Source organism: Rhinolophus ferrumequinum, chromosome 20 (genome assembly GCF_004115265.2).
Source record: "Rhinolophus ferrumequinum isolate MPI-CBG mRhiFer1 chromosome 20, mRhiFer1_v1.p, whole genome shotgun sequence".
In the NCBI taxonomy this organism is placed as follows: domain Eukaryota; kingdom Metazoa; phylum Chordata; class Mammalia; order Chiroptera; family Rhinolophidae; genus Rhinolophus; species Rhinolophus ferrumequinum.
The window spans coordinates 511,485-534,083 of record NC_046303.1 but is presented as its reverse complement, the minus strand read 5'-3'; the positions used below and the strand labels follow the sequence as shown (position 1 = coordinate 534,083).

At 60.6% G+C, this 22,599-nt stretch overlaps 2 protein-coding genes and 2 non-coding genes across 9 annotated transcripts; all 4 read left to right on the top strand.

Annotated features, from left to right (window-relative positions):
* The first annotated feature begins 2,603 nt into the window (after positions 1–2,603).
* TBRG4 (transforming growth factor beta regulator 4) lies at positions 2,604–10,078 on the top strand. 4 transcript variants are annotated; one of them, XM_033088775.1, is made up of 11 exons: positions 2,607–2,800; positions 3,958–4,422; positions 6,053–6,376; positions 6,798–6,969; positions 7,210–7,367; positions 7,744–7,854; positions 8,424–8,568; positions 8,759–9,001; positions 9,137–9,248; positions 9,358–9,472; positions 9,836–10,078. In XM_033088775.1, the coding sequence occupies exons 2-11, from the start codon at positions 4,009–4,011 to the stop codon at positions 9,935–9,937; spliced, it is 1,896 nt and encodes a 631-aa protein (XP_032944666.1). In that variant the 5' UTR covers positions 2,607–2,800; positions 3,958–4,008; the 3' UTR covers positions 9,938–10,078. The 4 variants fall into 4 exon arrangements, with proteins under 4 accessions (XP_032944668.1, XP_032944666.1, XP_032944665.1 ...); XM_033088774.1 differs by having other exon boundaries at positions 2,607–2,812; positions 3,957–4,422; XM_033088776.1 differs by having other exon boundaries at positions 2,607–2,815; positions 3,959–4,422.
* Positions 6,530–6,666, top strand: LOC117012595 (small nucleolar RNA SNORA5). Its single transcript, XR_004421199.1, has one exon. It is a non-coding gene; the product is annotated as a small nucleolar RNA SNORA5 (small nucleolar RNA).
* On the top strand, positions 7,007–7,137 carry LOC117012593 (small nucleolar RNA SNORA5). Its single transcript, XR_004421197.1, has one exon. It is a non-coding gene; the product is annotated as a small nucleolar RNA SNORA5 (small nucleolar RNA).
* Positions 10,079–14,875: 4,797 nt separating the features above from the next.
* NACAD (NAC alpha domain containing) lies at positions 14,876–22,113 on the top strand. 3 transcript variants are annotated; one of them, XM_033088770.1, is made up of 9 exons: positions 14,876–15,011; positions 15,401–15,526; positions 16,979–20,701; positions 20,793–20,905; positions 20,976–21,047; positions 21,316–21,462; positions 21,541–21,687; positions 21,765–21,887; positions 21,973–22,113. In XM_033088770.1, the coding sequence occupies exons 2-9, from the start codon at positions 15,460–15,462 to the stop codon at positions 21,985–21,987; spliced, it is 4,407 nt and encodes a 1,468-aa protein (XP_032944661.1). In that variant the 5' UTR covers positions 14,876–15,011; positions 15,401–15,459; the 3' UTR covers positions 21,988–22,113. The 3 variants fall into 3 exon arrangements, with proteins under 3 accessions (XP_032944661.1, XP_032944662.1, XP_032944664.1); XM_033088771.1 differs by lacking the exon at positions 14,876–15,011 and adding an exon at positions 15,024–15,172; XM_033088773.1 differs by lacking the exon at positions 14,876–15,011 and having other exon boundaries at positions 15,027–15,526; positions 21,541–21,684.
* The last annotated feature ends 486 nt before the right edge of the window (positions 22,114–22,599 follow it).

The following is a 22,599-nucleotide window of genomic DNA, read 5'->3' as shown; positions in this document are numbered from 1 at the left end:
GCTTTGTCGTGATGCAAGAGCCATGAATTGTTGGTGAACAGTTCAGGTCGTCTAACTTTTTCATGCAGCCTTTTCAGCACTTTCAAATAGTAAACTTGGTTAATTGTTTGTTCAGTGGTACAAATTCATAAGGAATAATACCTCTGATATCAAAAAAGGGTTAGCTACGTCGTTTTGACTCTTGATTTGGCCTGATGGAACTTTTTTGGTCATGGAGAATTGGCTGACTTCCAATGTGCTCTTTGATGCTTTATTTCAGGGTCATATTGGTACACCCATGTTTCATCACTAGTGATAACATAGCCCAAAACATCATCTTGCCTCTCCCAAAGGTCTTGGCAAACTTCAACTCTCCTTTGCTTGAGACACTGATATCCCAAGGTTACGAAACCTTACCGAGTTCATTGGTGAGCTCCTTCAGGACCATTTTTGCACACACTTTTCTCATGCCAAGATTTTCAGTTAAGACTTTCCTGTTTATTGATGTTTACTTGGTCTGCTATGCTTCTCACAGTAAGTTGATGATTTTCATGCATGATTCAATGAATTTTTGCAATGTTTTCACCAGTTCTGCTATTTCCTGGCTGCCCTGACCTCTCTTCATCAGTGATGCATTCTCTCCCTGCAGAAAAACGTTTAATCCATTTGTACACTGCCATTTTCTTCATGGCATTATCCCCATAAACTTGGACTAACACGTCCCTGATTTCACTTCCACTCTTGCCAAGTTTAACAAGAAATTTAATGTTTGTTCGTTGCTCTAATTCAAGCTCAGACATTCTCGCGACAGCACACAAAAACACACAATGAACACCACTCAGCAAGACACCGCCACACATCGACACAAACACAACTGTGAGACACTGATATCCCAAGGTTACGAAACCTTACCGAGTTGTCTGTACAGTGCTGCCAATGTAAGCTCACGGCAAGTTTGTGAACTTAATTGTCAAACCACATATAAACCGTCGGTATGTTTTGCTTGGCTTACCCTGTGCTTTAATCATGTTGACTGAAAAATAGTATCAGCTAGGTTTTTCATCAGGAGAAATGATTTATTTGGGGAAAAAGAAAGGGTTGCAACCCAGTGTACACAGACATGAGAAGCCACGGGGATATGCTGGCCTGCGTGCGGAGATGGAGCACTATTTATAGAAGGGAAAGGGAGCTAATGGACGGGAACATCAGACCCGCAGAGCCTTGTTAAGAGTTCTTCCGGGAGGGCCCACAGCATTAGAGTGGGACAACTTCAGGCAGCAGCTCCTCCCACACACCTTCCCAATTAATTATATTTGCTTAAAGTCCCAGTTCCTCTTTATCAATTATTATTTTTTTTTTTTTAAGATTTTTATTGGGGAAGGGGAACAGGACTTGATTGGGGAACAGTGTGTACTTCCAGGACTTTTTCCAAGTCAAGTTGTTGTCCTTTCAATCTTAGTTGTGGAGGGTGCCGTTCAGCTTCAAGTTGTCCTTTCAGTCTTAGTTGTGGAGGGCGCAGCTCAGCTCCAGGTCCAGTTGCCATTGCTAGTTGCAGGGGGCGCAGCCCACCATACCTTGCAGGAGTCGAACCAGCAACCTTGTGGTTGAGAGGATGCACTCCAACCAACTGAGCCATCCAGGAGCTCAGTGGCAGCTCAGCTCAAGGTGCCGTGTTCAAGCTTAGTTGCAGGGGGCGCTGCCCACCATCCCTCGAGGGACTCGAGGAATTGAACTGGCAACCTTGTGGTTGAGAGCCCACTGGTCCATGTGGGATTCGAACCGGCAGCCTTCGGAGTTAGGAACATGGAGCTCTAACCGCCTGAGCCACCGGGCCGGCCCTATCAATTATTTTATGACTGTCTATTTAAAAATCAAAGGTTGCACACGAAAATCCAAGAATCCTTTTTATCCCTCCCTTCTTCCACCCCCCCTACACACACACACACACACACACACACACACACACACACTCTCTCTCTCTCTCACTCCAGTTCAAGCCGTTGTTTCTCGGTGTAGTTGTGTAGGACACAGCTCCCTGGTCCATGCCGGTATTATGAGCCTTGGGCTCCCCCCTCCCCAGGCAGTCGGTCGCTGGTCAGCACTCACAGCGGCTGCCCACGGCTCATGGCAGCCATGACCTCGGGCTGCTCACTGCAGCCCAGCTCCAGGGAGAGCTATTATTCACAAGCTTAGCTGTAGAGGGCGCAGCTCACTGGTCCATGCGGGAATCCAACCAGCACCGGCATTAGGAGCAGGGGAACCACCTGAGTCACCAGGATGGCTCCTTTTTTTCTTTTTTAATTGCAAGATCTAGGCAACGTGTGCCTACATTTCCACACAAAGACCCCCACCTGGGGCCCAAACCTGGGCTCCAGGGTCTGCAGTGGCCACCTTGCCAGCAGGTGCCCCCGCCCACTCCCGGGCAAGTCCACACCCCGGGCTGCAGAGCCTGGGAGGCCAGTGGGGGCGGTGCACCACGGACCACAGGGCCGCCTCCCGCGCTCCGTGGGAGGCCCGGAGCCGGCCGCACGGCGCACAGGCCTCCATCCGCCCGTCCTGCGCTCTTCCTTGTCCTCCCCTCCCATTTCCCCCGCATGCCCATCCCCTACCTGTCTCCCTTCCCATTCCGCAGTCCGCGCCCTCCACAAAGATGGCGCCCGACCGGAAAGGGGCAACCGGGGTCACCTCCGGCCGGGCGACGCGCCGTGCGCCTCGCTTCCGGCGGCGCTCCGAGTGACGTAGGCGAGCGCGCCGCGCCGCGTGTGCCGAGGACGGTGCGGGACGCATGGAGGTCAGCGGTGGCGCGCGCGGTGGCGGCGGCGTAGGTGTCCGGGCAGGCGGAGGGGGCTGAGCGTGGGGCCGGGGGAGCGGGGCCGGGGGAGCGGGCGGCCGCGCGCCGGGGGCCCCGGGACCCAGGGGTCGGGGGGCACGCGCCGGGGGCCCAGGCTTGGCCTGCTTCGGAGCCGCGCCCGCTGGTGCGCACGCCCGCCTCTCCCGCGGCCCCGCGTGGCGGCCTGCAGGCCCCCGGACCGGCCGGGCTCGGGCAGGGGGCCTTCGTGCTTCGGGGCCGGTCGTGCTCTCTGCGTCCGAGGCCCGACTTCCGGGTTTCAGGTCGCTCGTTGGGCGATAGCCGGGAGCGTTCCCAGTGCGTCCCGGGGGCGGGCGGGTTGGCCTGGGCCGGTACTGCCCCGTCCTGAGCCTCGGGAGTCCGACTGAGCTTGTCACAGCTGCGGCAGTTCGCTCGTGGAGACATACAAGGTGCCACCCACGTACCACGTTCCGAAATGGAAGATCAGGCGCCTCTGCGTTGGCAGGAGGGAGGCCCGGGTCAACGTTTTATCATGCCCTGGTCACGTGCCTGACCTAGGTCACTTAATCGCCTGGCCCGGGCGTGAGGAAGGGCAAGGCCTGGTGAGAATGGGGCGTGTGTTGCAGGACGCAGAAGGAGGTGATTCTGGGCCGGGTCTGAAGTGCCTCCGTGTGTGCGTGTGTTTTCAGTAAGTGGGTGATTGTCTGGCGAAGCTCACTGTGCATTAAAATACCTGTGGAAGCTGTGGGATACGGAGCCTATGTCCAGGGTTTTCCAGAAGCAGTCTGATAGAAAATATCCTGTCCCGTTGTCACTCCTAATTCTTAATCCTGAGGACGCTAACATTTAGAAATGCAGCTGCCCGCACCGTGTGTGGGAGACTCCCATTCAAGAGAGCGGAGCGTCGAGTCTGAGTGGTGCTGTTGGGTGACGTCAGCAATGCGGGGACTGGGAACCTGGCTGTCATGCGTCTGAGTTTTGCTGTTCGGTTACATCACATTCTGAAAAACACCCTCTGAGAGCTTTGCTTCGGAAAATGCTGGCATGTGCGCATAAACAGAAAGGTTTGGGCTGGTTTATGGAGACTGCAGCTGTGACTCCGTCTCATTTGTTACGTTCTTGTCTCGTGTTTGGGACTCAGGAAGTGCCTTCTCTCTTTTTCTCCTCAGGGCCCTGGAATCACTTGCTAGGAGTCCCACTTCCCTGCCACCCAGGCCATCATGGCGGCTCGCCTGGTGAAGCGATGCTCGTGCCTCCTGAGAGACGCCACTTGTCTGGTCCCGACGGCATCTCCAGTCGGCCGACTGACACTTGCCAGGGTGGCCCATAAGTCTCTGACTTCCTCAGCTACCTCTCCAAGTTCCCCCCTCCCAGGCCCCTTGTCGCAGCATGTGGAGAAGCCACATGTGTTTACTCCCTACCCCGAGCGCCAGGAGGTGGACTCGCTCATCGAGAAGGCCACTGTGCCGGAGCAGCTCCTGGAGCTGGTTGGGGAGGGTCACTGCCTGCACCACCACCATGCGGCGCTCGCGCTCATCCAGCTGTCGCGCCTGCTGTCTGACAAGCCAGCAGACAAAGCCCGGCTCCTGCAGGAGGCCCGCTTTCAGCAGCTGCTGCATCTTGTGAACAGTCAGGTGGGTCCCGACTAGTCGAAAAGCAGGCTTGGACCCCAGGTGTCCTAGGGTCCAAGCAGCCATCTGGATCTCAAAGCCCGTTCGCGGGCTTTGTGTGTTAACCCTCACGCTGCCCGGGACATGAATGTTGCTGTCCTTGTCTATGGGCCGGCAGCTGCGACTCGGTGATCAGAAGCGCAGGGAACAACCTTGGTTCTTCTCCGTTCGTGAGGTGTTCACTCTCCCCGGCAGTGTCTGGCTGACCGTGGGGACACTCAAAGCCGGAGGGGGTGCAGGGGTGACTGATGGGATGTCCCAGCAACTTGAGCGGGGTTGGGCTTTGTCTACCTAGTCAGACCCTCAGGGGAGCTTGGAGATGAGGGCAAATACAGCTGCTGAGATACCTTAACTGGGTCCCCTCTCCTTCTGAGGCTGTAGTTCTGCTTGTTATTTATTGAATACACACGTGATTGGAGCAAGTTTTAGGAGCCCAAAATTGTACCAGAAGTTTAAGATAGTAGCAAACTGGGAACAAAGTATTTACGATGTAAAGGGTGACCAAGCTTTCTTTGAAAAATTCTTCTCCTGTCCAGAGAATCTCCAGAGAGAGATGCAGGTGCCTGGGTCTCGTGTGATACTCAGATTCAATTCAGAATTTGTTTTCTTCCCAGCCCTTCACACAGCAGCATGTCTGTCCCCCACGCGTTTGGTGTGTGGGGTTCACTTCCCCCTTGGTGGCACAGTCCCATTTCCCAGGTGGCTGAGGCTAGGGGCCAGGAGACATGTAGCAAACAGCAGAGCGGCACCCCCTTCCATGGGGGTGCGCTCTGAGGCCTGGAAACCCTGCCGGGAACAGCGGGGTCACCTTGCTCAGAAACCGAGCAGACCAAGGGGCAGGGAGGCACTGGGGTGCAAGAGGGCAGGGCTGCTTTCAGACTGCTGGGTGCAGGCTCTGCTTCTGCCACTCACACAGACCTGGGGGATGCCATGTGAGCTGGAGCCTGACGTGCTCTATCGCCCAAGAGCTGGTGGTGGCAGCAGGCGGCCCAGCCAGCTGCTCGTCACCCAAAGCCGGGGTGTTTGGGGTGGGCGGGCGTCTGTTTACCCACACATCTCAGGGCAAAGGGCTGTGTGCAGCTTCAGGCACCTGGGCACCGAGCTGAGGGAACTGTCACAGCTGCCGTGTTGGAGGAGGGGGCTTAGTGGTTGGGCCTTGTTCGACTCAACATTTGTGATTTTGTTGAAGAAATGTCAGTGTGTTTTTAATAGTTAAAAAGGGTCATTGTCGTAAGTGAAAAAATGGGTTGGGTGACAAAAGTCACCCTTAAAGGCCTGCAGGTCCCGTGACCCCAAGTCGCAGTCCCACAAGGCTTTGGTCAGACTTTGCTCTGGACTCAGCAGCTGTGCCTGCAGCCCCAGGCGGGGTTGGCCAGCCCGTGTAACCAGCGACATCAGTCGGGTTTGTGTTAGGGAGACGAGCAGTATCATCACTCAGTTCCTACTTGTAGGTGACAGCAGGCAGCTCTGACGGGAGCTGCTGGAGGCTGGAGAGCCAGGCTCCGCACTCAGCCCGGTCCCTACACCCACCCCACGCCCCGCGGGCTCCCACGTGTGACCTTGCCTGTGACCCGACCCCCTCCCGCCCCCCCAGATAACTGCAGTCTGGCACGGGACCCTCGTGAAGCTGCTCCGGAGCCTGTATGCGCTGGAGGTGCCGGCGGCGTCCAGGGAGCTGCGGTCAGTGGAGCAGGAGGTCCGCTGGAGAATGCGCAGGCTCAAGTACAAGCACCTGGCCTTCTTGGCTGAGTCCAGTGCCGCCTGCATGCAGGAGCGGGGCTCCCAGGAGCTGCTGGCTGAGCTGCTGCTGCACCTGGAGCGGCGCTGGGCAGAAATCGACGACGGCCGCACGCTGGTGGCCATCTTGGTGAAGACCGGGCACCTCTCGGAGTCGCTGATGAACCGCCTGGAGGACAAGGTACTGGGGCCGGGCCGCGGGAGAGCAGAGCCTCCACCCGACCCTCGTCGTCCTCCAGTGACCGCGCGCGGTAACCCGGAGCAGGCCTGGCCTGGGCCTGCCCCACGGCTCAGCGGGCAGCTAGTGCTTCTTGGGGGGGCCCCAGCCCAGCCCCGCAGCCAAGTCAAATTCAGTGCCCGCTCCCATCGTGGCGGGGGCTGGCCCACATGGCTGCCACAGCAAACTGCTCAGCTCATGGGCCCTGGGTCCCCTGCCCTGGGGCCTGGGGATAAGTTTGGCTGCGGACAAGCCGCCCTGGGCCCTGCGCAGATGGGCCCATGTTTAGTAAGCTCAGGCGCAGTCGCTGTCTCGCAGGGGCTGCACTGCATGGGACCCTTGGGCCCCGGGCCACCGAGCTGACCCTGCTGGCTGTGGTTGACAGTGCCTGGAGCTGGTGGAGCAGTTCGGCCCTGAGGAGCTGCGCAAGGTGCTGGTGGTGCTGGCGGCTCAGAAGCGGCGGTCGGTGCCCTTGCTGCGGGCCGTCTCGTACCACCTGGTCCAGAAGCCCTTCCCCCTGACCAAAGGCGTTCTCCTGGACCTGGCCTACGCCTACGGTGAGCCCCTGCGCTGGGCGGGGCGGGACACTCTGGCTGCAGCCGTGTCAAATTCAGTGCCCACCCACCATGGCGGACACTGGCCCAAAAGGCTGCCACAGAAAAACTGTGGCTCATGGGCCCTGAACCCTCTGCTGGGCTTCAGGGATAAATTGGTTACAGACAACGAGCCCCTAGACCTAGAGGCCGGCGCCTGTGGAGGGGAGGCACCTGGTAACTCCCCCATCTGCTCTGTCCAAGGCAAACTCGGCTTCCACCAGACGCAGGTGTTCCAGCGCCTGGCCGCCGACCTGCTGCCCCATGTGCCCAGCCTCACGTCCGGCGAGGTGGCCCGCTGCGCCAAGTCTTTCGCTTTCCTCAAGTGGCTCAACCTGCCCCTGTTCGAGGCCTTTGCCCAGGTGAGCGGGGTGCACGCTGCGCCACAGCCCCACTGGCCAAAACCATGCCCCCGGTGACACCTTGGGGTTTCCACTCTGCCTTGTTTGGACAAGTGGCACTCAGTGAGAGAAAACTAAGTAAGAACTGAGTCCCACCGTCTTGGGGCGGCTAGTGGGGAACCCTGCAGGCAGTGAGGCTGAGAACCCACTGAGCTCCCCGAAACAGAATAGAAGAAAGGCGAGGCCCACACTTAGGCGTCCATCGGAGCTGGCTGCTTTCCTGCCTAGTGTGTATGGGAAGCGTGTGGGGACGGTTTCCTGGGGCCCCGGGCCTTTGTGGGTGGCTGCTGCTGGGGGACTGGGGTGCGGGGCGCTCACGCTGCTGCCCGTGGCCCAGCACGTCCTGAGCAGGGCCCAGACCATCAGCCTGCCACACCTGTGCAATGTGCTCCTGGCCTTCGCCCGGCTGAACTTCCGTCCAGAGCAGGAGGAACCCTTCTTCAGCCTGGTACGATCTCCGCACCCCCCTGTCCCCTCTTCCTTCTCCCTGCAGGGGTGGGGGTGGGGTGTCTGGATTGTCTGTGGCATCACGTGCAGTCCAGCGTGCTGGCAGTGTGGCCCAGAGCAGGCATTCGAGGTCGGCTTCCTGTAACTCTCCTAATGCCCTGCTGAGGCCCAGTGACCTTGGTGGTCCCCCTCAGAGGCCCACTGGCAGAGCCCAGGGTGCCCCGCATGTGGACCAGGTTGGCCCTGGCCCACAGGGCGCCATCCCAGCCGGCAGCTGCTTCCCTTTCCAGCCCTCCGGTTCCTCTTGGGGCCAGGAACACCTTCCCCCATCCTGGGCCCACTCGCAAAGTTACAAGCTTGTGCCACACACAGGCCCCTGCCAGTGGGGAGACCTTGGGAAAGCGCATCCGGATGTTCTCTGTCCAGCTTGGTTCTGGGGATGGGGAGGCTTCCTGGTAACCTTCCTGGGGGCCCAGCCTGACCAGAGGGCCTCAGCCGGACTTGCTGCCATCACCACCTTGGTCTCAGAGCCCCCTCTGCACTCTCCCTACCACCCCCGCCCCCGTCCAGGTGCACGAGAAGCTGGGGTCGCAGCTGACCAGCCTGGACCCAGTCCTGCAGGTGGACGTGCTATGGGCCCTGTGTGTGCTGCAGCAGGCACGGGAGGCCGAGCTGCAGGCCGTGCTGCACCCCGACTTCCACACCCGCTTCCTAGGTGAGCAGCGGAGCGTCCCTCCTGCGTGGGGTGAGCCCATCCCCCTAGTAGTTCAGAACCGGCATGCTGGGGCCCTGCTGCCTGGCAGAGACGGGGAATACCTGCTGGCCGGGGCACCCCCACGTTTGCTGCTCCGTCCTCTCCCTCAGGTGGCCCCGCCCTGCTCACTGTGTGCCCCACCCCCCCATAGGCAGCGGGTCCCCGAAGGACCAGGGCACCTTGCAGAAACTGCTGCATGTCAACAGCACCGCGCGGCTGGAGCACCCTGAGTACACGGGCCCCCTGCTGCCCGCCTCAGCCTCGGTCCCCAGGCCGTCGGCCAACAGGAAGGTGACGCCCTTGCAGAAGGAGCTGCAGGACACGCTGATGGGGCTGCTGGGGACCCCCGAGAGGGGCAGCTTCATGGTGGTCACCCAGTACGGCTGGGTCCTGGGTGAGGGCTCCCCCACTCTCCGACCTAGTCGGTGTGGGGGCTCATTCCACACCAGGGGCTAAGCACAGGGCCAGGGGCTGCGGCTGCAGTCTGGGGCATGTCCCCAACATTTCCATGCCGTGCCCCCTCCCCCAGACGCTGAGGTGCTGCTGGACACCGACGGCCAGTTCCTGCCCCTGAGGGAGTTTGTGGCCCCCCACCTTGCCCCACCCTCTGGGAGTCAGCCGCTGCCCCCTGGGGCCAAGAGGTGGGTAACACTCTGCTCCGGGCCCTGACTCGTCACTTCTCCGGCACGGCCCTTCCCGCGGGGCAGGGAGCAGCCAGCACCCAGCACCCAGCACCCCTTTCCCCCCCAGGCTGGCCTTCCTGTGCTGGGAGTTCCCCAACTTCAACAGCCGAAGCAAAGACCTGCTGGGCCGCTTCGTGCTGGCACGGCGGCACGTGTTGGCCGCCGGCTTCCTGGTGGTGGACGTGAGTGCTGCGGCTGGGCTCTGCCTGACACGGGAGGGACGGGCGCTTCCAGGGTCACTGGACCAAGTGTGAGCGGGGCCTCGGGTGAGGCAGCCCTCCAGTGTGCCCTCTGGGTGCTGTCCCTTGGGGGCCCTTCGTCATCTCTCCTGCCCCTTTCAACAACAGCACTGTGAGTGGCTTTATGGGCCGCCTTTAAGATCCGAAGCCACTCTGGGTGCCACACAGTTCTGAGCCCTGACCGGCATGGCGCCCTTCCCACCCCAGCTCTGTGCGTCCTTCGGGATTTAGGGGCCAGGGCTGTGGTGTGGCTACCACTGGCCAAGCAGGGGTCCCGCCCACGCTGGTCCATCACCCTCCCCCCAGGTGCCCTACTACGAGTGGCTGGAGCTCAAGTCTGAGTGGCAGAAAGGCGCCTACCTCAAGGACAAAGTGCGGAAAGCAGTGGCCGCGGAGCTGGCCAAGTGACCTGTGCCCCAGCGTGGGCCCTGGGCAGCAGGAGGTGCCCCCCCGGGGCAGGCCTCAGCCAGGAGGGGGCGGGCCAGCAGCTCTGAGCGGCAGGCTGCCCTCCCGTGGGTAATAAATCTTTAGTTTTGGTTTTCAACACCAGGCGGCCTCCGCGCTTTGTCACAACCCCACGCCAGCCACCCTGCTCTCGCGCACCTGTCTGCTGTGGCGGGCGGGCAGGTAGTTGCCTGAGGCTCTGCCCTGTGTCCTCCACCTCCATCGGCGGGGGAGGGGGTTCCTTTCCTGACCACCCTGTCGCCCCAGCTGCCCCCGCTTTTCTCTGCCCTCCACAGGGGACCCTTCTTGTGTACACACACAGCTGCCTGTGGCTGAGGGCCTGCAGCCAGCACAGACCGAGTCCTGGGATCGTGAAGCCAGTTGGGTGTCAGTGCCTGGCTTGGGGTTCTAATTGAGGTGTGATCCTTGTCCTGGGAGGACCCTCATGGTCTGTGCTGACAGCTGGCATGAGGGCACTGGCTCTGGAGCAGAAGACAAGCTCACCCAGCTGTCACTGCGGGGTGGGGGAGACCTCACTCGTCACACCCAGACTGGAGTGTCATCGTGTTGTCCCCACTACAGGAGCCACCCAGCCGCAGTGCTGCCTGGCGCTGGAGGGAAGCAGGCTTCCCCTTCTCGTTTCTCCCCCAGACTCCCGCTGGCAGGACAGCACTGGATGGAGGGGAGGTTGGGCGCTGCCACAGGCCCAGGGGACAGGGAGAGCAGCCAAGGAGAAGGGCCGCCTCCCCACCCCGGTGCCCCATCCCAGCTGTGCCCTACCCCTTCCCAAGTGGTGCCTCTCATTCAAGCCACGGGTGGAGGGGAAGCCATTGGACGCGAGTCCCTATCATTTGCACAGGCTGGCGGGGCAAGGGCAGCTAGAAATGGCTTTCTGGAGCTGGCGACACCACTCCCAGGCTAGATGAGGAAGCAGGGAGAGCATTCCGAAGGGAGGACCAATGAGGGCAAGGGCCTTCGGTGCCCCCAAGGACGCGCCGGCCTATCCTGTCCCCACCGACTGCCCTGGTGCTCGCAGGTGCCCGTGCCCTCAGCAGCTTCCTCTGGGAGTTCGCCCAGGACGCTGGTGGGACACGCGTCTCACCTGACCATAAGGACCTGCGCCGCCCTTTGTCCTCACTTGCCCCTTGTCCTTTGCCACCAGCAACCGCCAGTCTCCTCCATTTCTATTTCGTAATTTCAAGAATGTTCTCTGGAGAAGTCAGCGCATAGCTTTACAAGCTGGGTCTCCACCGACAGTTCTCTGGGGGCTCATCCAGGTTACTGCGTGCACCTCTGGTCCCTCACGTGTCACTGCGTTTTGACTGTGAGCCAGTTTTCATTTGTCTGAGGTATACTGCCAGCTTATGTGAAGTTCAGGGGTCGAGCTAAGAATTAGCCAAACTTCTCCAGAGTCACTGCCATCACCCCACGTTGCCAGCAGCTGAGGGAGCAGCAGGGCTGGCCTGGCTGTGCCTGAGCTCTGACAGGTGGCGGGTGCTTCTCACTCGTGTTTCCCTGAGGGCTGCTGGTGTGAGGCACACGCTTTCATTCTCGTCTCGGTCTGAAGTGATGTCTGACTGGGTGTGGGTTTTATTTCCATGATGACAAATGACACCTTGTTATCTTCGTGTGCTTTGTGTCCATAATCTTGGCAGAAATACCTACTTAGATCCTTTGTCCAGTTTTTCATTAGGTTGTCTTACTACTGAGTTTTAAGAGTTCTTTATGTGGTCTAGAAACAAGTCTCTTTTATCAGGTAAATGATTTGCAAATATGTTCTCTCGATGTGTTGTATTTTCACTTTCTTGATGTCAGTACCACATCCTGCTTTCTTCATAAATTCACGTGGTTCTCTTGGGTAGCACTGCTCCACTTGTGCGCCCTTCAGACCATTTGTTTCCAGCAGCTCTCTGATTTTCTGGCTCTGCCTGCACCGCAGACTGGGGACCCCAGGCACCGAGCAGAGCAGAGCACACACATCCCTGCCTCATTCCCAGGCAGAGGCCGTTCCGTCTCACCATCAAGTATGGTGTTAGCTGTGAGGCTTTTGTACACCATCTTCGTCAAGTTTACGTGAACTTGCTGAGATTTTGAAAATCTGAGTGGCTGTTGGGTTATGTCAAATGCTTTTTCTGTATTGATAGATAATTTTTTTTTAGCTTGTTGGTATGGAGGGTGGCATTGATTTTCAAGTGTTGAACCACCCTTGCACACCTGGAATAAATTACAGTTTGTCACAGTGTAGAATTCTGTTTATACATTGTTGGGTTTGATTTGCTAATGTTTTATTGAGAATCTTTGTGCGTAAACTCATAAGAGAGATTGGTCTGTAGTGTTTGGGGTACTATCTTTGCCTGGTTTTGGTATCGGGGTATTTCTTGTCTCATAAAATGAGTTTGAAAGTGTTCCCTCTTCTATTTTCCCAAAGAGGGTTTTTTAAAATTCTACTTTTAAGAACTTGGTAGAATTCTCATGAGACCATCAGGGCCTGAAGATTTCTTTTGGGAAGCTTTTAAATCACAAATTCAATTTCTTCCATGGTTCTAAGACTATTCAGATTATCTATTTCATCTTGCTTAAATTTTGGCAGATTTTAATTTTCAAATAATTGATTCATTTCTTCAGAGTTGTTGAATTTATGAGCATTGTTTGTAGCATTCACTTGGTATCCTTGCAATGGCCCCGATTATTAGTCAGTGTTCTGCAAACAAGAACAGCACATATACAGATAAATGTAAGAATTGGCTCCACACCCTGCTGTTAGGAAGCTGGAGACCCAGGGGGGCCAGAGCTGGTGGGATAATTCAGTCCCAAGTCCAAAGGCTGAAGAACCAGCTGCTCCAATGTCCGAGGGCAGGAGATGGACGTGGGAAGGGATGAGGGAGAGAGCGAAGTCACCTTCCTGTACCTCTGGGCTCCCAGCAGGTGTGCTCAGTCACCAAGTCGGACACTGTCCTCTCCAGAGATGCCCTCCCAGACACCCAGAAATAATGGGCTCCCCTGAGCCTGTCATGTTGACACGTAAAATCAACCGTCACAGCCCCTGTTACACTCCTGATACTGGTCATTTGTATCTTCTCTTTATTTGTCACTCTTGTTAGATAGAGGTTTATCAAATTTTATTGATTTTTCAAAGAACCATTTTTTTGTTTCATTGACTTCCTTTTTCTGTTTTCAATGTCATTGATTTCTGTTCTTTATATAACTTCTTTCTGCTTGTTTTGGTTTCTTTTGCTCTTTTCCTAATTTCATGAGGTAGGAACTTAGATGAGGGATTAGAGACCTTCTTTTCTGATGTCCTGTAAATAACCCCTCAGCCACACTTAGACTGCAGAGCACATACTTTGTAAATGTACTCAAATATGCCACCAATTTTAATATGATCCCTATGCAAATGTATTTGCTGCTAAAAATAGAAATAGCACATCAAAAAAGATTTGTTGCAATTCAAATTTGTAAAAACCAGAGAATCTAAATGCACCACTCCTTAATTATCCTCTGGCTAAACCACCCAGTGTTTTCCACATCCTTCCACACAAGTTACTTCTAATTCTTCACGTGGGGTTTCTTCTTTCTTCAGACTTCCAGACCACATACTTTTTATTTTTATTTTCATTCAGTTCTGTGTTTTTACTATCTTGGGGTGCTTCCTCTTTGACCTGTGGGTTATTTAGAAGTGTGTTACTTCAAGTGTTTGGAGATTTTCCCATTGTCTTTCTGTCACTGGTTTCCACTTGGAGTCCATTGTGGTCTAAGCACAGAGTCTGATCTCAGTTATTTTAAATATGTTGATGTTTGTTTATGGCCCTATGGCTTGGGAAATGTTCTCAGCATTAAAAATGGATATATTCTGCTGTTGTGAGTAGTACTCTGTTGCCTGGATGCTGTCCTATGCCTCAGGGCCGTGTGGGGGGACTATCTGGTCCCCCAGGGGAGGGAGAGTGCTTCCTGGGGTTCCCCTTGCCAGTGCCCCCCCACTTCCCCTGTATCCTCTGGCTTGTGGGGTGGCTTGGGCCCTGTGGGGAAGGAGTGTGCTTCCCTTGGCCGCTTCCCCTGATCCTTCTGCCAGGCTCCCCTAGATTTGTCGGCAGGACTGCAATTCCTCTTGGGAGGAGTACACCCACCTGTTCCTCCTGGTAGTAGGCTGGGGGTCAGGAAATGCCGGGCCTGGGTCCTCTTCTGTTGGGTGGGCTGCTCTGCTGTTCCTTCAATCCTGGGGGGCCGCTTGTTTCCAGCATTTACTGTTGGATTACTCGGAGGAGCGGAAGCTAGCCCATGCCACTGCGTTCCCCCAGGCCCTGCTGAAGGGCTTTAGGTTTCTGGGAAGTCGGTGTGATGATGGCCAGATATGATGGCCAGCTGGTAGACGACTGGCAGAGCAGTGGGGTTAAGGGGGACCCAGTAAGGCAATGGGGAAGGGCCCCAGGAGGAGGCAACTTAGAACCACTTGGGCAGGGAGGAGCAGGAGGCCCGTCAGGGGGTAGATGGACAGATTTCCAAAGAGGAGGAGCAGGGTGCGGGTGGAGGCTGGGGCATGGTGTGCCCCATGGTGTAGCAGAGAGAAGCCCAGCAGGCAGGCCTTGGCTCCGTGGGCTCCAGGTGGAGCCAGCAGAAGACAGGATGGAGAATGCCCGCCAACAACGGCAGCTCTGATCCCCTGCCCCGCCCCCACCCAGCTCGGGTGATGACAATGTCCGTCTGTCTCCCGGAGCCTGGCACAGGGCGGGTGCTCGGGCACACGCACATCTCAGAGGCTCGCGGAGGGAGGGCCGGCGTCCTTGGGGGCGTGGCAGGGGCTCTTCTGGGAAGGAAGGAAGGTGTGTTTCTCCCTCTTCCATCACCGAGCAAAAGCCGAGGGGTGGGGCAGCAGGAAGCCCCGGGGACCATCCTTTCCCACCGGCTCTGGTTGCCATGGAGTCGAGAGGTGGTTGTCATGGAGACTGACGTGCGAGGAGCAGCCAATCAGTGCGGAGCTGCGTCTCCAGCTCACCTCTTGGATGGAGGCATCAGGCTGGGCGGGGACCCCCGGCCCGTACAGGTGGGGGCCGGGAGCCAAGGAAGGGGGACTGCGCCGCCACCTCCCCCAAAGTTCCCCAGCACCCCAAATTCTGGCAACCCGTCGCCTCTTCCCGACCCGGCTAAAGGGCGATGCCACCCTGGGGTCGGCCCAGCTTCCAGCTGACTGAGAACCTTTTTCCCGTAAGGGGGTGGGAGGAATGCTGCGGGAAAGGCAGGGCCGCGCAAGGCGGGAGGAGGGCGCACCGGGTGAAGGGAGGGAGCCGCCCCCAGCCCCCACCTCCTGCGCACCGCTCCGCAGTGCCTGGCGCGCCCGCGCACGCTCACTCGGGGCGCCGAGCGGGCGGGGCGGCGCTGACGTCATCCACTGACACCCCCCCATCCCCCGGGCGAGGGGCGGTGGCCGCACAGGCTCCACGGGACAGACGCACGGACGGACCCGGACTGAGGGACGGGCGCAGGGCCAGGCCATGCCCGGGGAGGCGACCCGCGCGGAGCTGCTGCTGGCAGAGGCAGGCGGGCCTGGGTCCCGCACAGGTGAGGCCGCGCGCTTTGCGCCGCGTGCGTCTCCCCCGCCCCTCTGTCCCTGTCTCCTGTGTCTGCCACCCCCCGCCCTCGCCGGTCCTTTCGGCGCCCTGACCTTCCATGCACCTGAATGCTGACCCCTGCCCTGGCTCCCCATCAGGACTGCGTGTGAAGCAGGTTGGACGCAAGGGCCTGCAACCGCCCCGGGCTCCGTGCACTCCATTGTCTGCGTGGAACTGCGGGCCTGACGGGCCTGGGCGGGTTCCCAGCTGCAACCCCCGGCCCCTGGGGACACCTGCCCTGCCCCCAGATGCCTGAGGGCCGCTCAGGGCAGGCGACTGGTCCCGGAGGGAGAAGTGGGAAAGGAGCTAGCGCCTGGGGCAGCCAGAGGAGCACTGTGGGTCTGGGCGGTTGGAAGCCCTGGGGAGGAGCGGCCGGGTGTGCAGGCCCACGTCCTTGGAGAGGCTAGGTCAGCAATGGTGGAGGCCAAGGGCGTGTGCTTGGCCTGGGAAGACCAGTCAGGGTGGCCCCACAGGTCAGCCATGTGTGTCTCTGGGAGGGTCAAGGGCATCTTGCTGTGGGCGAGATGTCACCTGAGGATGGACCAGTGCTGGGTCCAGGGACCTGGCCTCCCTCTGCAGTCCAGTAAAGGAGGTGCGGGGGGGTCCCCAGACGCAGGGTGTGGGGCTGGCCCTCCTCAGGCTGCTTGATGCCCTTGAATGAGTCGCTAAAACCTTTGACCTTTAAGCTTACTTTCCACTCCAGCCTTGGCCCAGCTCCACCTTTACCCTGCCCTGGACACAGGTTCACTTCGGGTGAGCAGGGGTACCTCGCCAGGCTCAGGGCCCAGAGACCAGTCTTGGGCACCCAGCCTGCCCGACACACCCACCTCCAGGCTTTGGGTGTTCATCACATCCCAGTGGACCCAAAGAACCCCCTTCTCAGTACCCCCTGGCCACCCCAGCACCCAAGCAGTGTGGCCCAAGGGCTTCAGGCTCTGCCACTGCTGTGGGCAAGTGGGCAACCTGGGGTAGGGCACCCCTTTGGAAGCTTCACCTTGAATCCATGTGATACTCCACTTGGCAGACAGCAAGCTGAGGCACGGGACACGCTATGCCTGGGACTGGAATGTTACAGGGTCGAGCAGAGTGCAGGCCCCCTGGCCCCGGAGCCCTCTGACCTGGAGGTCACTAGAGGGTCTGTCCTGCCAAGCCCAACGAGGTGGCAGACTTTGTGCCAGGAGACAGGGCGGTGTCATCACTGCCCAGCATCTCAGACAAAAGTCAGGGTCCCGTGTGTGTCACCCCACACCCTGACCCTAGGGTACTCCCCATGGTCCAAGCTCTTGGAACTTGTCCTCAGAGGTAGCAGTTCGCTTCCCTGCTGACACCCCCTTCCCTTCCCGTGGGCCCACCTGGGCTCAGGGCAGGCACCAGCCCCCCTCACACCCTTCTCTCTCCACAGATCGGTCCTGCGACGTGGCTGCGGCCACCACCCCGAGAAGGGACAGGCTGGAGCCCTGTGCCCTGACCCCCGGGCCCAGCGCCCTGGCTCTCACATTCCTGCCCAGCAAGCCCGGTGCCCGGCCCCCACCTGAGGGAGCCAGCTGGGATGCAGGGCCCCACCGGGCACCCTCGGCCTGGGCAGTCCCGACAGAGGGTGGCCCCAGCCCAGGGCCCCCCGAGGTCCAGCCCACTGAGAGGCCTCTCCCAGGCACCCTGGAACCCCGGATTGTGATGGGCGAGGAGACATGTGGGGCACCCCCGCCGTCCCGGGAAGCCCTGCCAGAGCTCAGGGACCAGGAGGGTGGGCCTGCCAGCCTGAGCCCACCCCCTGCGTTGTGTTCTCAGGGTGACCTTGCTGTGCCTTTCCCTGCCTTGGACCCCGATTCCTACTTCACGCCTCCCTCCACCCCTAGTGAGACCGCTGCACCCCTGCTTCCCAATCCCGGGGATGCCCAGGCTGAACCCGGGGACTCGCCACCCACCTCGCCCTCGGGCTCCTACGTCACAGCGGATGGGGACAGCTGGGGCTCATCCCTGTCCTGTTCCCTGAGCCTGCTGGCCCCAGATGAAGGGCTGGACGTGCCCTCAGCCTGGGGCTTCTCCCCACCAGGATCCGAGGCCGACGAGCAGGAGCTGCCCCATGTGGGGTCCCCAGGGTCCCTATCCCCAGAGTCCAGCCTCTCAGGGGACAGCAGCTCTTCCTGGGACCAGGAGGGCCACTTCTTTGAGCTGGACCTTCTGGCCAATGACCCAATGATCCCAGCTGCCCTCCTGCCTTTCCGGGGCAGCCTGATCTTCCAGGTGGAGGCTGTGGACGTGACGCCTCTAGCCCCCGAAGGGGAGCATGGGCAGCAGGAGGCCCCTGGCGGGGACCTGGCAGGCGAGGACGACAATGACAGCACTTTCGCGTCCTCCCTACAGTCGCTGTCTGACCTCTCCATCACCGAGGGCGTGGACGAGGCCTTCGCCTTCTGGGACGACAGCTCAGCCGCCTCCTCCGACCCGGACTCGGCCTCCTACGCAGGGGCGGATGAGGAGAGGCTATACAGCGGGGAGCCCCACGCGCAGCCCCCCACCCGGCTCTCGGATGGCCCTGAGGAGGAGGCCTCTCCTGGCGTCTCCCAGGGAGAGGCCAGCTGGGCCACCGAGGTCACCGGGGCGGGCCCCACCTCAGGCCGGGTGTCCGCTGCGGCCCTACAGGAAGCCCCAGGCCTCACAGGGGTGACCCCTCAGGCCCAGCAGGGAGGGGTGGGCTCTTCCGTAGGAACAGCACCTGTTGCCACAGCCACACCTGAGCCCCTGGAGGAGGGGGCTGGCTCTGCCTTAGGCCTGGAGTCCCCAGCCCCTCCCTGGACCACGCAGTGGGAGGTGGGCCTTGACGCCGGCCCAGAGGCTCAGCAGAACCTGGAGGAAGATGCAGGCCAGGTGCCCCCGCTGGGTGGAGAGAACCCTCTCACTGTGGTGACCACACGTCTGTCCCTGCAGGATGCAGGCCTGCCCTCGGGCCAGGGGCCTGCCACTGCAGCCAACCCTCGGGCCCTGCAGACAGATGCAGGATACATCCCAGGGACTGAGCCCATGGCCACCACAGCCCAGTGGGAAAGAGACCAGACCTTGGGACTGAAGCCACTGCCTGAGGAGAACTCAGGTGGCACTGGAGACCTGGAGCCTCCAGCCTTGGACCAGACTCAACAGGGTGGCCCAGAGCCAGCTGCAGACACCGGGACACCCTGGGCCTCGCATGGAGATACAGGTCCCCCCAAGCCCGCCTCAGAGATCCCAGATGTCCCCAAGCCCGTTGTGCAGGCCCCAGACATCCCTGAACCCACCTCGGAGACCCCAGACCCCCTAGAGCCCACCATGGAGGCCCCAGACACCCCTGAACCCACCTCGGAGACCCCAGACCCCTTAGAGCTCACCATGGAGGCCCCAGACACCCCTGAACCCATCTCGGAGACCCCAGACCCCCTAGAGCCCACCATGGAGGCCCCAGACACCCCTGAACCCAACTCGGAGACCCCAGACCCCTTAGAGCCCACCATGGAGGCCCCAGACACCCCTGAACCCATCTCGGAGACCCCAGACCCCCTAGAGCCCACCATGGAGGCCCCAGACACCCCTGAACCCAACTCGGAGACCCCAGACCCCTTAGAGCCCACCATGGAGGCCCCAGACACCCCTGAACCCATCTTGGAGACCCCAGACCCCCTAGAGCCCACTATGGAGACCCCAGACACTCCTGAGCCCACCTCGGAGACCCCAGAACCCCTAGAGCCTACCATGGAGGCCCCAGATGCCCCTGAGCCCACCATGGAGACCCCAGAAACCCCTGAACTCACCTCGGAGACCCCAGACACCCCTGAACCCACCTTGGAGACCCCAGAACCCCTAGAACCTACCATGGAGGCCCCAGATGCCCCTGATCCCACCATGGAGACCCCAGAAACCCCTGAACTCACCTCGGAGACCCCAGACACCCCTGAACCCACCTTGGAGACCCCAGAACCCCTAGAACCTACCATGGAGGCCCCAGATGCCCCTGATCCCACCATGGAGACCCCAGACACCCCTGAACCCACCTTGGAAACCCAAGACATCCCCAAACCTGCCTTGGAGGCCCTGGACACCCCCAAGCCCAATGCAGAGATCCAGAACTGCCCACATCCCCCCCCAGAGGCCCTGGACCCTCCAGACCTCCCCAAGGAGGCCTTGGGCCCCCCCAAGCCAGCCTTGGAGATCCTGGGCCCCCCGCATCCCCCCACAGAAGCCCTGGACGCCCCTGGACTTACTTCTGGTGGGGAGGAAGCAGCTGAGGGCCTGCTGGCACCCAACAGAGTGGCCTGTTCCTATGCCCGCCTGCCTTGTGGAGGGAGAGCTGAGCCCTGCTTGCCCCTGAAGGAGGCCCCAGGAGTTGAGAACCAGGGGGCTGGAGGCCTCAAGCCAGCACCCCAGAGCACTGGGAAGAGTCCTGGAAGTGGCTGCCCCAAGGTTGGCCTGGTGCAGCCGCCGAGCACAGCAAAGGAGGAGCGAGCCACCCTGGGACCCCAGCTTCCTGCCACCATGGCCTCAGAGGCCAAGCTGGGCTCTTGCCCAGAGTTTCCATCAAGGGCTGTGCCCAGGCCAGGTGGGGGCTGCCCTGAAGAGCCTGCCCCCACGTCTCCACCGCCCTCCCCGCTGTCGCCACCACTGCCGGAGCCTGTGCGAGGCCCAGGCAGTGAAGAGCAGGCCCAGGCGGTACCTGGAATTCTTGGCTCGTCCTCACCGCAGCCCCAGGACAGGCTCCCAGGCCCTGAGCCCTCTGCTCCTGGTGTCCTCATGGGGACAGCCCCGCCCCCGTCAGCGTCCCCTGTCCCCGGCGCTTGCCAGGAAGACTCTGTGGAGGGTATGGAGCTCCGGGGTGCTGTCAGCCTCCCGCCACCCCAGGCAGGAGCCCAGTGGGCAGTGGCTGCCTTCTCAGGAACCACAAACCCCCCTGGGGCCGGGCAGCGGGTCAGCCTCCAGCCCCAGTCTCCCCTCCTCAACCTCAAAGTGGCCCCCGTGGGGGATACCCATGCCAAAGACCCGGCCTTGCGGATCCCGCCCCCCTGCCAAGTGCCTCCTGGCTCTGGGTCTCAGAGCCCGGCCAGTCCTCAAGGGCTCCCAGCCGCGGAGCAGCAGGATGACCAGGACAGCCTGGAGGAAGGTGAGGGTCCCGCCTGGGGCGTTGTCTTGCCTGGGGGCTGAAGGTGGCGGGATGTGGGGCCGGGGCATCCTCACATGCCTCCTGTCCCCAGAGTCACCCCGGGCTCCGGGCTCAGGCCAGCACTCGGACAGCCATGGGGAGTCATCAGCTGAGCTGGAGGAGCAGGACCGGTCAGGACCACAGGCTGCACAGTGCCTGGCCCAGGTGCTGCCCGGGGGAGGGTGCGCCCAGGGCTCCCCACACACCCTTGGTGCTCAGACTGCCCCTTCCCCAGGCCTCGGCCAGTGGCAGCGAGGACACCGTGGCCAAAGCCAAGCAAAGCCGCAGTGAGAAGAAGGCCCGAAAGGTGGGCTGGGGCCCTGCTCCCTTGGGGAGGAGCCAGGCTGGCCAGACGACCCACTCACCCAGGACCCATCCCACCCGTGGCTGGCGAATCCCGTCGCTGGGGGCCCTTAGGCGAATGCAGTGATCGGACACGCCAGCCTGAGCCCAACGCCCTGCTCTGCACATGGGGTCCCCCTCCCCGGCCGTGTGCTGCCGCCCCTGGCCTGCTAGCCCCTCCATTCTGCGGGGACCCAGGTGGCATCCAGGCCTGAGTCTGGCATGCCCCCCAGGCCATGTCCAAACTGGGCTTGAGGCAGATCCAAGGCGTCACCAGGATCACCATTCAGAAGTCCAAGAACATCCTATTTGTCATCGCCAAGCCCGACGTTTTCAAGAGCCCCGCCTCGGACACCTACGTGGTCTTCGGGGAGGCCAAGGTGGGCTGCGGGGCGGGGCCGGGGCTTGTGGCGGGGGCGGGGCGAGGGCGGGGCTGACAGCTGCGCCCGGTGCTGCAGATTGAGGACCTGTCCCAGCAAGTGCACAGAGCCGCTGCGGAGAAGTTCAAGGTGCCCGCGGAGCCCTCCATCCTGGTCCCCGAGTCAGCGCCTGGGCCGCGGGTGAGGCCAGAGCGCGAGGAGGACGACGACCAGGACGAGGAGGAGGTGAGGGTCAGGATGGGAGGGGGGACAGACTCCGGCGGGGGAGGGGCAGCCCCAGCACCTCCTGCTCGCCGCTCCAGGTGGACGAGGCTGGGCTGGAGCTTCGGGACATTGAGCTGGTGATGGCACAGGCCAACGTGTCCAGGGCCAAAGCCGTGAGGGCCCTCCGGGACAACCAGAGTGACATCGTCAACGCCATCATGGTGAGTGGCAGGCCTGCCCCAGGCGCCCTGATGCTGGCTCTGCTGGCCCCTCCCCAGCCTGAGCCTGTGTCCGCATCTCCTGCAGGAGCTGACCATGTAGCCACTGACCCGCTCCCCGGCTCAATCCCTGCCCCCAGCTCTGCTGCTCAGTAAATGGGTGTCTCCGCCTCTCTGTTCCTGCTCCCGCTGCTCCCCAACAGCCTCTGGCTAAACGGCTGTGAGGGGGCGAGGACGCTTCCTGGAGCCACGAAACACCCAAGGACAGTGGTGGTCTTCCCGGTGTCCCCAGAGGATGGTGGACCTTCCCCCTAGTCCGAGGGTTGTGATTCATTCCCGCTGTTCCAGGGGCACTGACTTGCCCAGAGATTGTAGGCAGTCCGGTCACTGAGCTGTGGCCCAAGGTGTGGCCTGGGGACTGGAGGTCTGTAAGGAAGTCCCACAGGGGCACTGGGGCTAGAGAAGCTGCAGAAAAGGCAGTCGTGCCCAGAGTTGGCAGTTAACCCCAAGGGTCTTGGCCCCACTGTGGCCCCACTGTGGCCCAGCTCTGTCACCATCCTCTCTTCTTAAAAATACAAGGACACACAGAATGGGGGCTGCTTCCCACACAGGAGGGGGGACCCACGTGTTGCTGTGGCCCCTGGAGGGGAAGGAGCAGTTCCTGACCGTCCACGCAGATGGCTCACAGGACGCCATGTCCCTCTGTGCAGGGGGG